Source organism: Talpa occidentalis, unplaced genomic scaffold (assembly GCF_014898055.3).
Source record: "Talpa occidentalis isolate TD23 unplaced genomic scaffold, MPIMG_talOcc4v2.1 talOcc4.4, whole genome shotgun sequence".
Taxonomy (NCBI): domain Eukaryota; kingdom Metazoa; phylum Chordata; class Mammalia; order Eulipotyphla; family Talpidae; genus Talpa; species Talpa occidentalis.
In genome coordinates this window covers 52,859,011-52,871,618 of record NW_023604295.1, presented here as the reverse complement: position 1 = coordinate 52,871,618, position 12,608 = coordinate 52,859,011, and the positions used below count along the sequence as shown (strand labels likewise).

At 41.2% G+C, this 12,608-nt stretch overlaps 1 protein-coding gene across 3 annotated transcripts in view; it reads left to right on the top strand.

Annotated features, from left to right (window-relative positions):
- Positions 1-12,608, top strand: part of TMPRSS7 (transmembrane serine protease 7) — a 37,862-nt gene that overhangs the window by 2,058 nt on the left and 23,196 nt on the right. For 2 of the 3 annotated variants that reach the window (XM_037525570.2, XM_037525573.1), the window contains 7 exons: positions 908-1,115; positions 4,415-4,545; positions 6,249-6,316; positions 7,785-7,978; positions 8,897-8,935; positions 9,931-10,159; positions 11,777-11,907. In XM_037525570.2, the coding sequence (XP_037381467.1) occupies positions 908-1,115; positions 4,415-4,545; positions 6,249-6,316; positions 7,785-7,978; positions 8,897-8,935; positions 9,931-10,159; positions 11,777-11,907 (1,000 nt within the window). The remainder of the gene's footprint in view (positions 1-907; positions 1,116-4,414; positions 4,546-6,248; positions 6,317-7,784; positions 7,979-8,896; positions 8,936-9,930; positions 10,160-11,776; positions 11,908-12,608) is intronic. The other variant, XM_037525571.2, reaches the window with a different exon arrangement.

Sequence of the window (12,608 nt, the reverse complement as noted above, 5' to 3'; positions counted from 1 at the left end):
TATTAATGAATTTACAGCATCAAATGACAGAGGGTAGAGGAGGGGAAAAAAAACAAATAATGTATTTTTTCCTCTTACATATAACACTTTGCACATCACTATACTAAAAGCAATAATTTTATAATTTAATAGGAGCCCACTAATTCTTTGATTTCTATTTATTTATTTATTGTTTTTTTTTTTTTTTAATTGCGGTAACATTGGCTTACAACATCGTGTATGATTCAGGGCTGCTATTCACACCTCTGCAGATGCATGTTACCACTCCACACCCACCTCCATAAAACATTTTTCATTTATGATTGAGAAACTGACTCGTGATTAATTCACTGGCAGTCTTAAATGTGCACATATGTAAAACAGTGGTAAAATAAGCACGTTGATTCCTATCCTACAATCCTGCCCAAACCAGAACATCACCCATAACTTTTTCTTCCTACACTCAGTCACGAAGCCATTAATAGGAAATCAGTAGTGTCTGCGAAGAACTCACTTGTATTCTTACTTTGGATCCTATCTAAGCCTAGAGCAATTAGTTGTGGAAGAAAAGCAATGTAATACAAACATTACAAAAACAAATTCCTACAGCTGCCTATCCATGAAGTGACTTAGTATATCCCCCACCTCCTGATCCTCAGCTCCTCTACATAGATTCAGGTCTATCTTCTGCAGGATCAGTTTAGCAGAATTAAAGACTTGGAGCAAGACCCTGGGAACCATTGCACTAGTGTTCTATCAGTGCCTGGTGTTTCTGATCATAACTGTGTGATTTAATGCAAGTTAATTTATTATGCTTATGTAAATAATTTGGTGTATTTAGATTTTTTGGCACCAAGCTCCTCTGACTGGATGGTTCCATTTTGGCTCTAGACTACTTGTAATTGCTAATACATTTTTTTTTTTTAAGATATCCAGCATTTCAGTTCAGGTGGTCAGTGCCCAAGGGAAGCTGCCAGGGAGGCGACCACCACGAAGGCCCATCAGCAAAGTCAGACCCAAGAAACAATGCAAGAAGAAAACTCCTTTTTGGAATGTCCAAAACAAAATCGTTCTCTTCACAGTATTTTTATTTATCCTAGCTGTCATAGCCTGGACACTTCTGTGGCTCTACATCAGTGAGTGAAAAATCTGTCTTCCTCTGGTTTTAGGCTTGCCTCATGAGTGTTTCTGATAAAATTTTCCTATTTCCTAGTGTAGAGGCAGGATAGGCACTGAGCAGGTTTTCTATGATCCGGCAGACGGGTAAATGAGGAAAGAGTCTTGGAGCCTTTGGTGGGTTTCTCAGGCTTTTATTGAGCTGTTACATACAGAGCAGCAACCAGTTACATGGCAAGCAGGGGTGCGGGGGGAGGGAGGGCAGGAGGCTGGCAGGCCTCCAAGCCCCAGCAAGTCTTCACTCTGGGGTCTCTGGCTTTTTGTTTGTTTGTTTGTTTATTTATACAAGCACTGGGTACAGTCAGAAGCGCGGGGAGGGTGAGAGAATTCACCAGAGCCAGAGCGGGGAGCAGAGCAGGCAGAAGGACCGAAGTACACTGCAGAGGGGAGCAGCGGGCGGCAGGAGAGGTCTGCGTGGCATGTGGGACCCGGCGCTGCAGAGGCAGCGGGCAGCTTCGCAACCCAGTGCTCAACCGCCCTTCTCTGGCTTCTTTTCGCCCCTTCTCTCTCCTGCTTGTCTCCTGCTTCTGCTCCGCTAGGTGACTGTATCAATACTGCTCCCCTGGCCCACAGAAGTAAATAAGACAGTTTGCAATAATGTAACAACTGCAGGTGCCCCATCAGGCAGGGCAATCCTAATGGTGGGAGGGCAGAAAAGCCTGAAAACCATTTACCAAACCATTTTACCCTACACCTAGAGAGTAGCCATTTCCAAAATTGTTGGTGTTTTAAGGAGAAACCAGCCAGAATTGTTTTCTCTATTTCTTCTTTTACCACCACTGTTTTCCTCCCAAAGGAGAACAACAAGAGGATGAGAGATGGGGGTTGGGTGAGAAGAGCTGAGGGAGCTTCTGGCAGCTCAGAAATGCAGTGCACTTACAGCTTTTAAAAAATGAATGCAATGCCACGCTGCTTCACTTCCTTATTCCACCCACCGCCTGTTTCCAGGCAACCTTACATTTCCAGCCCCAAGAGCATCATTCTACTCAGGCATCTTTCTCTTCTGTTTTTATTGATCTGATTGGTTACGTTGTTATCCATTAGATGGATTGGTTTTGGCTGGAGTAATAATTAAGCTCTCTTCTAAGTGTCTTACCATGCAACTCAGTAATTATAGCATTTACTCACTTATCCTGGACTTCCCATCCTATACTTGTGAATATATTTGATGCAAGCTATGTGTGCTCTCAGGGGTATTACAACTAGTTTAGAAAGCAAGATTGATGGGCAAAGAATGAATGAATAATGTTTTGAACAGTTCAGGTCACTTATATATCTTCAAATCAGTCACCCATAATTTGTGTGGCATCATGTAAGACAAGCATATCAGTATATATCACTCTCTTCCAAAAGCTCACGGATATATTTTCTTCTTTCAAAAAACTCACAGTTCAGTGCTGAAGAGGGAGTGTGAGATGATTTTTTTTTTCTTAAGCAATTGCTTTATAATCACAGAAGAGAGGAATCCAACATGCCCAGGGATGAACTCCAAAGGTTTCATGAACTGATTGTCATGAAGGTTTCATGAAAATTCATTTGCTACATCTTAGGAGTGCCCAGTCTGAGCTGGCATTGCGACAGGCATGGGCACAGAGTAGTAGACAAGAAAACAATCTGTCCTCAAGGAACTTCTAGACTAGTGCAGAAAGTCATGCCCAAGGATGATTCAAGACAAACAACACACACATCCCCAAGCCAGAGCAAGCTGACTGACTTCCCATCAGTTCTCTGCCAGTCCTAACTGATAAATTTGAATCACCCTAGCATTTTTGTGTAAAGTTTTTGCACATAATTGTGTAGAAGCAGAAGGGAATTTCAGGAAGATGCAAAGGGTAACTGGCATGAACAAACAAGATTTTTTTCAACAAATAATAGAGGTTAGGTCTGATATGTGAAATTTGGGCACAGAGGTGGCCTGCTCATCTGGATGCCAAGTGGGCTCACGTCAGGCTGAACTAAAGAATTAGATAAATGTAATCTGGTTCAAGGCTAACTGGGTCTCCCTGGCATTGTTGTTATCCTGGCTCTTGAGTACTTACTGATATGAGAAGAATGTGCAAGCTTCTACATAGAAGGCAAAGCTTTTACTCAATCTTTATAAAGTCTGGATTAACAACAAAAATCTAAGAAGCACTACCCTGACAAAATCAGAAACAAAAATAACTGTTTTATATGGAGCAATGTGGAGCAATGTGATCAATTCCACAGCCAGGTAACTTGAAAGAACAATCTAGGACAGGAGTTCAGGCCTCTTGCCCTTTGATGTAACTCCACAGCCACACTCCACTACTTGGGGCTAACGTGACTTGGATGCATCATACAAAGAAAACCTATGTCATTCACATAGGTTGTGCTTTCTTTTTTAATTCAGCCACCACTTACTTAGCAATTCCATGTGCTGGGCATTGTGCTAGGAGAGACTATTCTCTCTCTCTCTTCCATACCTTCTTCTTCCCTTCCTTCCTTTCCACAAACATTGATGAGCTGAGGGTCAAAAGGAAGTCATTATCAGTCTTGAAGGACAGAGAGGCAGAAATTACAAGTCAGCGGGGCAGGTGCTACAGGAGATAAATGTACCAGGGTTCCCAGGAGCCTAGGGGATGGTGCCACACAGGATGAAGACCTTGGTAACAAAAAGAAAAGGTAAAAAAGACTCCTTCATCTCTCCTGTGCTATTCTCAGGTGCCCAAAGGCACCTGGACCCAGCAGTTTCTCTGTCTGTCTCGTCAGAAGTTTCTGGGCAGACCTGACATCAGCTCCCACAGTTCTCACTGTGCAGAGTATTTGAGCAGTAGTGTCCTGACGCTGGACTGAGGTCCACACTCTGGCTCATCAGCAGGATGAATTTGTACTCTTCCCAGGGCTGGGGACCAGCCTGCTTCCTCAGCACCAGCCACATGTTTATAATGGGGGAACTCAGCCAAGGTGCATGGGGCCCTTCACTGTACCCACTTTACCTCAGAGCCTGGAGGTAAAGCTTTTATCACCTTACTTACACAGTCTTGGGAGCCATGAAAATTGTTTATGTTCTTTTTGGCTCCTGACTGACTCTATGATATGTGGAAAATCAAAGAGGTTTATCTTTCACTTTTTTGATCCTGTTTTTAAGTATTTGCCAGAACCTGAGAGAAAGAATAGTGGATTCTAAGGGACAAGATGATGTGCTGCTGATGAAAGAGATGCTATCGACTGTATTCAGAGCTTCACAGGCTGTGAACCAGAGGGGTAGCCTCCTAACTGTTTCCTCTCCATCTCCCAGGTAAAACAGAAAGCAGAGATGCCTTTTACTTTGTTGGAATGTTTCGTATCACCAACATTGAGTTTCTTCCTGAACACCAACAGAAGGAGTCCAGGGAATTTCTGTCAGTGGCACGGACTGTGCAGCGCGTGGTGAGGTGATGGGGGAAGTGAGCAGATGTGGAGGGTGGCTTCAGGGGGTGAAGGGTAGGTAGGATTCAGAGGTCACAAGTGTCACTGGTGAGCAGGGTGGATGGAGGAGCAGTCAGAAGAAACTTGGGACTCAGCTCATCTTGGCTATCAGACAGAATTTCTTATTTATGTGTTTCTCTGCTGAAAACAAATAGAAATGATTCTCTGAATGTTTATCTGTAATATAAAGGATCTAAAACAGGTGATTAAGTATTGAAATAGGTGTAAAATAAAGGAAGTGAAATGTCTTCCAGAACTGACATGTATACTGATTGATTCTGTGATCTATACATATTTAATTCAACCTTAATGCACTGACTTTTCTTCACTGGAAAAAAAAACACTTTCTCATATAGAACTAATATATATTTATTGTGAAAATTTATAAAATTCAGAAAAGTATGAAAAAGAAAGAAAACAATCTTTAATATCATCAGAGGTAGAACCTCTTTTATTCTCGACCACCTAGACACAGGAGATAGAACATTATTGGGCTACTAGTGGATATTGACAGTTACAATCAGATCATTTCCTCTTCACATTAGGTTTTAAGTATCTATGCAAGTAAATGGCATTGAAAACCACAAGTTTTAATGGCTAAAAAGTTGGCAAATCCCTTTTCCTTGGATATTTATGCTGTTTTCAAATGTAGCTCTTTAGACAGTGCTGCAGTAAAACTGCCACATGCAGAGTGTGTCTCTGATTACTTCCCTAGGTGATTTCCTAAAAGTATACCTGGTCAAATAGAAACGCCTAGAGTCATGGCTCGTGGTACATGTGGCCAACCAGAAGGTCTCTGCCACCTTGTGCAGAGTGGAGAGGCAGGCAGGCACAGCAGGGACTCTGCTGCAGTGACAGGCGGGCTGCCAGGCAAATGAGGGAGGCTGTGAGAGGGAGAGAGCAGGAAGGCAAGAGGAGAGCACTGCCTCTTGTTTACTGAAGCCCTGCTATCTATAAGTATGTTGCTAATCTCTTTACATTTAATATGTACCAATTATTCCTCAAATTAGCCCAGCACAAATTTTTTTTAAAAAGGAAGGAAAAGAAAAACCAAAAATGGAGGCTCAGTAGGTTTAGGTAAAGTGTTCTGTGCTGCAACTCCACAGCTTATATTTTTTTAATGCAATATTATTTCTAATTTTTTTTCCCTCTCCCATGCAATTAGGTGGGTGATTTTGCTACTATGTATGGAGGGGAATAGAGGAGGAGGTAAACTGGCAGCAGAGTCCGTTTGGTTTTAGAAATGCTAAGCGAGGGCAGAGAAGGTAAACTGATTGAAATAGCTCTCTTTAGAGATCCAGTTAGGGAATTTTGAAAGGGGTGGGTGCTTCCTTGGAGATAGGAGAGATGTGATGGGGGATGGTAGACCTGGCTGTGGGCACATCTGCCACCTAGTGGCTACTGTAGGAAAGTGTCTTTAAGAATAATACATTTTCAGTACCTGCATTGACATAAAATGGAGATTCAACCCAGCACTTTGAAAATGTGCTTAGAGGAGTTTGACTGCTATAGAAATCAGAATTTATTTGAATTCAAGCAATAGTGTCTGCATTTGGAGTTAGCGGTCTTTAGTTTGAACCTTGCTTTTCTCCTCGGTAACTAAGACCTACTGCACATCAGATACCACAAGAGGAAGCCACTGTTGACACATCCTTCTTTTTCAGGTAAACTTGGTTTATACAACATCTGCCTTCTCCAAATTTTACAAGCAGTCTGTTGTTGCAGATGTGAGGTAATGATTGCTGCTTGCTTTGGGATTTCTACAGTCACTGCTGTAAACTCCTCTGAAGGCTGTGGAAGAGCTAAGATATCACCATTCTGAAGTAACTTTTGGGGGGCACTTGTGAGTCAATACCCTTTTAGCACAAGCAGAGACCCAACTCTTTGTTCTGCTTCCAGACTGAGTTTTTCTCTTCATTTACTAAACCTTGCCCTTCCCCCGTAACCCGGATCCTGGGCCCTGGCAATAATACCACCAAACAAAAAGGCTACGTGAGGGCAAAAGTAAAACACAAACCAGCATTTCTTAGAACATGCTTAGCCAAAAATTGGTCATTGGCGATCTGAGGGAGAAAAAAAAATCTCACTGTTAAATAACCATAAAGGAAATTGTGTACCATGAACTGTATCCCACTCTGCCTCAACCCTAATAGATGTGTTGAGATCCATAATCCATTCAGTATATTAAAGGTGCTGAAGAGTCTGAGAGTAAGTTTTGTTTACTTTCAGCTCCCAACTTATTTACTGCACAGCACCATCTTATGTTCCTCTCATAAAACCTGACAATATTTGTGCAGTTAGTAGCTAATACTCCAGGGTCAGACTGAAAACCAAATTGGGCTTGATTCCTGGATTTGCTGCTTTTACTAGCTGTTTGACTCATAGTTGGAATTAAATTCCTAATCTGTAAAACTGGAATAATAATAATAATATTCACAATAATGACTATCCTCACTAAATGAAATGGGATAAAGCAGATTTTGCACAATGCCTGGAATGGTGAGGTATCAAAAATTACAACTGCTGTTATTTGTTAGAACTGTGAATATTGATTATTGGCCATAGAAATAGTAGATTTTCCATAGATTCTCCATAGAGATTCAGTAATGGTTGTAGATTTGCACCAAATACAAGAAGGCAGTAGGGGCAGGGTGGGCACTGAGCAGGTTATCTATGATCTGGTAGACTGCATGAAGGAGAGTCTTAGAGCCCTGGTGGCTTTCTCAGGCTTTTATTAGGCTCTACATGTAGTGTGGCAAACAGGTACACAGCAGGCGGGGGGCAGGCCAGTAGGCAAGTCTTCACTCTGGGCTTCTCCCTCTCTCTTCCTTTCTCTCTCCTACCTCTTCTGCTTCTGCTTCTCTTGGTGGCTATCCCAGTATCCGCCCATGGCCCACAGAAGTAAATAAGACAGTTTGAAACAATGTATCAACTGCAGGTACCCCCCCATTAGATAGGGCAATCCTAACGGTGGGAGGGCAGAAAAGCCTGAAAAACCATTTACCCTACAAAGGCATACCCATGATGCTTTTCCTTCCCAACCCCCATAATTGGAGCTATGACTTCCTAACAAAGGAAGTCAAGTTCTGTTGAAGGATGTGCTTATTTGCCTTCTCTGGAGTCTGCCAACTGGTCACTGGTTCCCTGTGAAAGTTTACTCCTAAGAGGTATCCTTGAACATTTCTCTCTTTTCACTATAGCAGCAACAACAAAGGTGGACTCCTTATCCACTTTTGGATTGTGTTTGTCATGCCACATGCCAAGGGCCATATCTTCTGTGAGGACTGTGTGGCCGCCATCTTGAAGGACTCCATCCAGACAAGCATCATAAACCGGACCTCTGTGGGGACCTTGCAGGGCCTGGATGTGGACATGGACTCTGTGGTACTAAATGGTGATTGTTGGGTCATTCTCCTTTTAGTGTTCCTTTCTGCAGCACTGCTGATAATGCTGCCATCATAGTCAATATTGTGATGAAGTATTCTCTTGCACAATTTCAGTGGCACAGGATTAGTTGAAGAGTGGAGCACATTAATAAAGGAAATTGCTACATGTCATATATGGTGATTGAACAATAGAATTGGGGTCAATATAGATGAAATTGAATTTATTGAAGTACACCCTTCCCTGTATTTAATTTGTCTTCATGCCTCTTCAAATGAAGGCTCCAAGGAGCAAAGACCCAGTGAAGAGAGAATTTTGCTGAGGTTTATCTCATTTAGATGTCCAGACAACTGCACATGTTATTTGGTATTGCCTAATGCTCCAGTCTACTCCACAGTCCTGTCAAAATGCATATTTCATCTCATTTCACAGTAAAATGGTTTATTGTGTAAGCCAAAAATTATATAGCTTTATCTTTTTATTTAAATTTTATATATATGCTAGGCATATAGTAGGTTGTTGCAAAGAACTTATTAAATGAATGAATGAAAATCTCTAGTGGAAAATTCTGTACTACATATACTATTTTGGATATAGGGCTAATTACAATCATGTTTGGTTTGTTTTTTAACCTTTAAGTGTGTTTTAAAAGTGTTACTATAAATTATTTAAAGCATATACAAGTAAAGAGAATAGTATAATGAACTCTCATATATCCTTTTTTTTCAGTAACTATTAACTCATGGCTATTCTATTTGAGCTCTAAATACTTAAACAATCTTTTTGTCCTCACTGGATTATTTTAAAGCATATTCCAGACATGTTGGATTTCTTTTATTGGAAGGAATATGTTTTTACTAAGCAAAATTCCAACAAAATTAAGTGCTGGGACTAACAGACTCTCTTTTAATGTATGTTTTCATTGCAGCTGGACTTCGGTCAGACTATTCTTCAACCATAGGACCTGGTAAATTATGTCATGTGTATTTCCCCCCTCCGGTATGCCAATTCACTATGTATCCTTTTCGGCTATAGTTTTCCTTTTCAAATGATGATATTTTTCACTACATCCTTTAATTGCAAGTGACAAAAATATACTCAAACTGGCTTAAGCACAAAAGAAACTTGGTGGACTCCTATAACTACATGCAGTGTGCTGGCTTCAGGCATGGTTGGACTTGATTATAAAGTGAAATATCATCAGCACACTGCATCTTTGCTTTCCTCTGTTGAGACTTCTAATGCCCTTCTAATATGGTGGTGTTAATGGTCACCAGCAGATCAAAGCTTATCGTTTATCAATTTAGAAACCATACTGGAATAAACCCCACACACATTTCCTAATAGTTCCCACAGAAGTCCTGGATCTGTCTCTCATTGTCTTGCATTGATGGACTTGCCCTCCCTAAATCAGCTTCTTTGACTCCTATCAGCCAATTGGGGTCTTATGCTTGATCTTAAGCCTAGTGGTGAGTTTAACCCCACCCAAACCATATAGAAAGGGTAGAGACAGTTTCTCAAAGTAAAATCTAGGTGCTGTTGCCAGGGAAATGGACTCCTGGCTGGTAAAGACAGCTGGCGACCTCCATATGCCTCTTTTGCTCTTTACTCTTTTTTTTTTTTAATTTTATTTTTAAAGATTTATTTATTTATACATGAACTGGGGTACAGGTCAGAGACACAGGAGGGTGAGAGAATTCACCAGAGACAGAGTGGGGAGCAGAACAGGCAGACGGACTGAAGACACTGCTGAGGGGAGCAGTGGGCGAGACACAAGAGGTCTGCCGCACCATGTAGGTTTTTCCCTGGCCGGCTGGTAATCGAACCCACCCTGCAGAGGCTGAGGACATCTTCACAGTGCAGTGCTCAACTCGCTGTGCCACCAGGGAGGCCCGCTCTTTACTCTTTTATAACGGTCTCTAGAGAAGTCATATTCTTAGAACAAAAGTGCTGTCTCCACAGACAGAGGCTGCTCTCAGTACTTCTATGCAGATCAACCTTCTCTCCGCTACCCTCTGGAGATCTCTGCAACCTCAGGGAGGCTGATGTGCCACTTCAAGCTGGTGGCTGTCGTGGGCTATCTGATCCGTCTTTCCATCGAGTCTATCCAGATTGAAGCTGACAACTGTGTCACTGACTCCTTGATTATTTACGACTCCCTCTTGCCCATCCGGAGCACTGTCTTATATAGGTATTTATGCAGGCGTGCTGGTTGAGGAGTGAAAAGATCTTTACAACAATCTTTTGTAATGTTTGGTTCTTCTGGATTTGTTTTAACCATTTTTGTGTACATGCATATGATCAAAGATTGATACATGCCATATATAGTACCCGTTATATCAGCCAGAGTCTATCAGACTCAGTGCTTGCTTTTCATGGGTAGCAGAAAAGAGTTAAAAATCAGTGCATCAGAATCTGCAGTCAGTATTTCTGGAATATAAGGGTTTTTTGGTTTAATTTTACTTTTATTGCATCACCATAATATCCATAGTTTTTTTAGTATTTATTTTATGTACTTATTTGTATAGAGCTGGGTGTAGGCCAGAGGTCCAGGAGGGTGAGAGAATTCACCAGAGCCAGAGTGGGGAGCACAGGTGGATTGACTGAAATAAACTGCTGAGGGGAACAGCGGGTGAGACAGGAGAGGTCTGCGCGCCGTGTGGGTAGCTCCCCGGCTAGGGATAGAACTCTTGCTGCAGTGGCTGCTGATAGCTTCACAGTGCTGAGACTTAATCCCATGCACCACCAGGGAGGCCCAACATCTATAGTTGTAATAGAGTGCGATATAGTAGATAGTCTATGCTGATTACATAGCTTTTGTGACACAATTAAAAAATAATTCCTTATTATGAAGGTAATGCAATGTTCATCCTAGAAAATGAGGTCAGAGAACATTAACAATTATTTCACAATCCCATTACCCAAAACAAATGTCTGTTATATTTTTGCATCCATCCTTACGGATGGATTCAAATGTTTGTAATTATACTCACATATTCATATACATATCTTAATATTTTTTATTGACTTGTAGTCATTTTTATGAGTGCTTAGTATTTTGATAACCTTATAATGCTCAATATTGTGATAACCTAAAAATAAAAACAAGTTAGATTTCATAAAGAATTTACTATCTGTTACCCAGTGTGCTGAACAAGTACATGAATTACGTTATTGTTCTTAATAGTGCTTATGTATGTATGGATTGCTGTTGGGTATGTAGGCATTTATATTTTGGCATCAATGCATATGTTAAAAATTCATAAATAATATAAGGCCATGCAGTGAAAAGTAAGTTTGTCACTCACTTCTTTTCCTCAATCATTGATATTGGTTTCTCTTCATCCTTCCAAATATATTTAATTGTCTTATTTAACCCTCACCACAATGTTATGAGGAATATACTTATTATTACTGCCATTTCATAGTCAGGAAACTGATGTATATGAAGATTTAGTGATTTCATTGCCCAGATTCTGCCAGCCAGTTAATCGGTGGAGCTGTATTTTGAGCCCAGTTTTCCTTAGAGCTGAACCTATAACTTTATATCTTGTGTACTCTCAAGCAGGGCCCAGTGATGGCCGTGCAGGAGAATTCTTAGATGGCTACTGCACAAAAATTTCTGTACCTTTATCAGCATCCCTCCATCTATAGTGTTCTGTGGTCACCGATTGTGAAGTCCTGGCTGGCAGTCTGAACCACGGGGACCATGTGGATGGTCTGGGAAATGTGTGGAATTAGTGGTGGAAGAAGTGCATTCCTCAATTACCTGTTAGATATGTATTTTTATTTTGTTATGTGGTTTCAGAATTTGTGAACCCACCAGAACATTGATGTCATTTGTTTCCACCAATAATCTCATGTTGGTGACATTTAAGTCTCTGCAGACACGGAGGCTATTGGGAATCCGGGCATATTTTGAGGTCATCCCAGAACAAAGTAAGTTATCCCCAACTGGAAAAAATGTTACTTCTACAAATATTTATTCTGATGCTGCAATCTGATTTCTCCTGAGGCTATGTGGTCATACAAATTGCATTGGTTCAGAGACCCTAGCTCAGAGTCCAGTCAAAACAGAGATCATAATTTTCTAACAGAATTTAATGTAAAGAACTGTTAATTCAGTATGAAGGTGTTATTTAGGTAACTCAAAAGGCAAAATGAAAGCTGTAAGTTTTCATGAATGTAATGTATAGGAGCATGTAATGTAGGTAATGTAGGTCTGGGGCAACATAGGAATGTGCTAGAATAATTAAATTTTAGAGCTTGGAGTGGGGGTTTGAGGACTGAAGCTCAGACCTCTGAGAAGGGGTTGTGTCTCTGAGTTCAGAGGGAGCTGCTAAGGACTTGGGACCCAGATATTTGAAGAGGGGATACCAGACTGCTGAGGGCGGTATCTTTGAGGAAGATTCGATAAAGTAGAAATTGAAGGGAAATGCTACAACTCTGCTCTAGAAAGGAAGTGTCACTTCAGGGGTTAAGACGCCTCCCAAAGTGACACTCTCAGAAAGAGGAGAGAGACAGAAAGTGGCTTTTTCCCTCCTCCAGCCCTCTAGCCTGACTTTAATGCCCTCTACTGGCATGTCTTGTCAGGAAGCCAAGTGGTATAGGAGGGAAAGTGTTTGCAGAGTCCCAGCCCT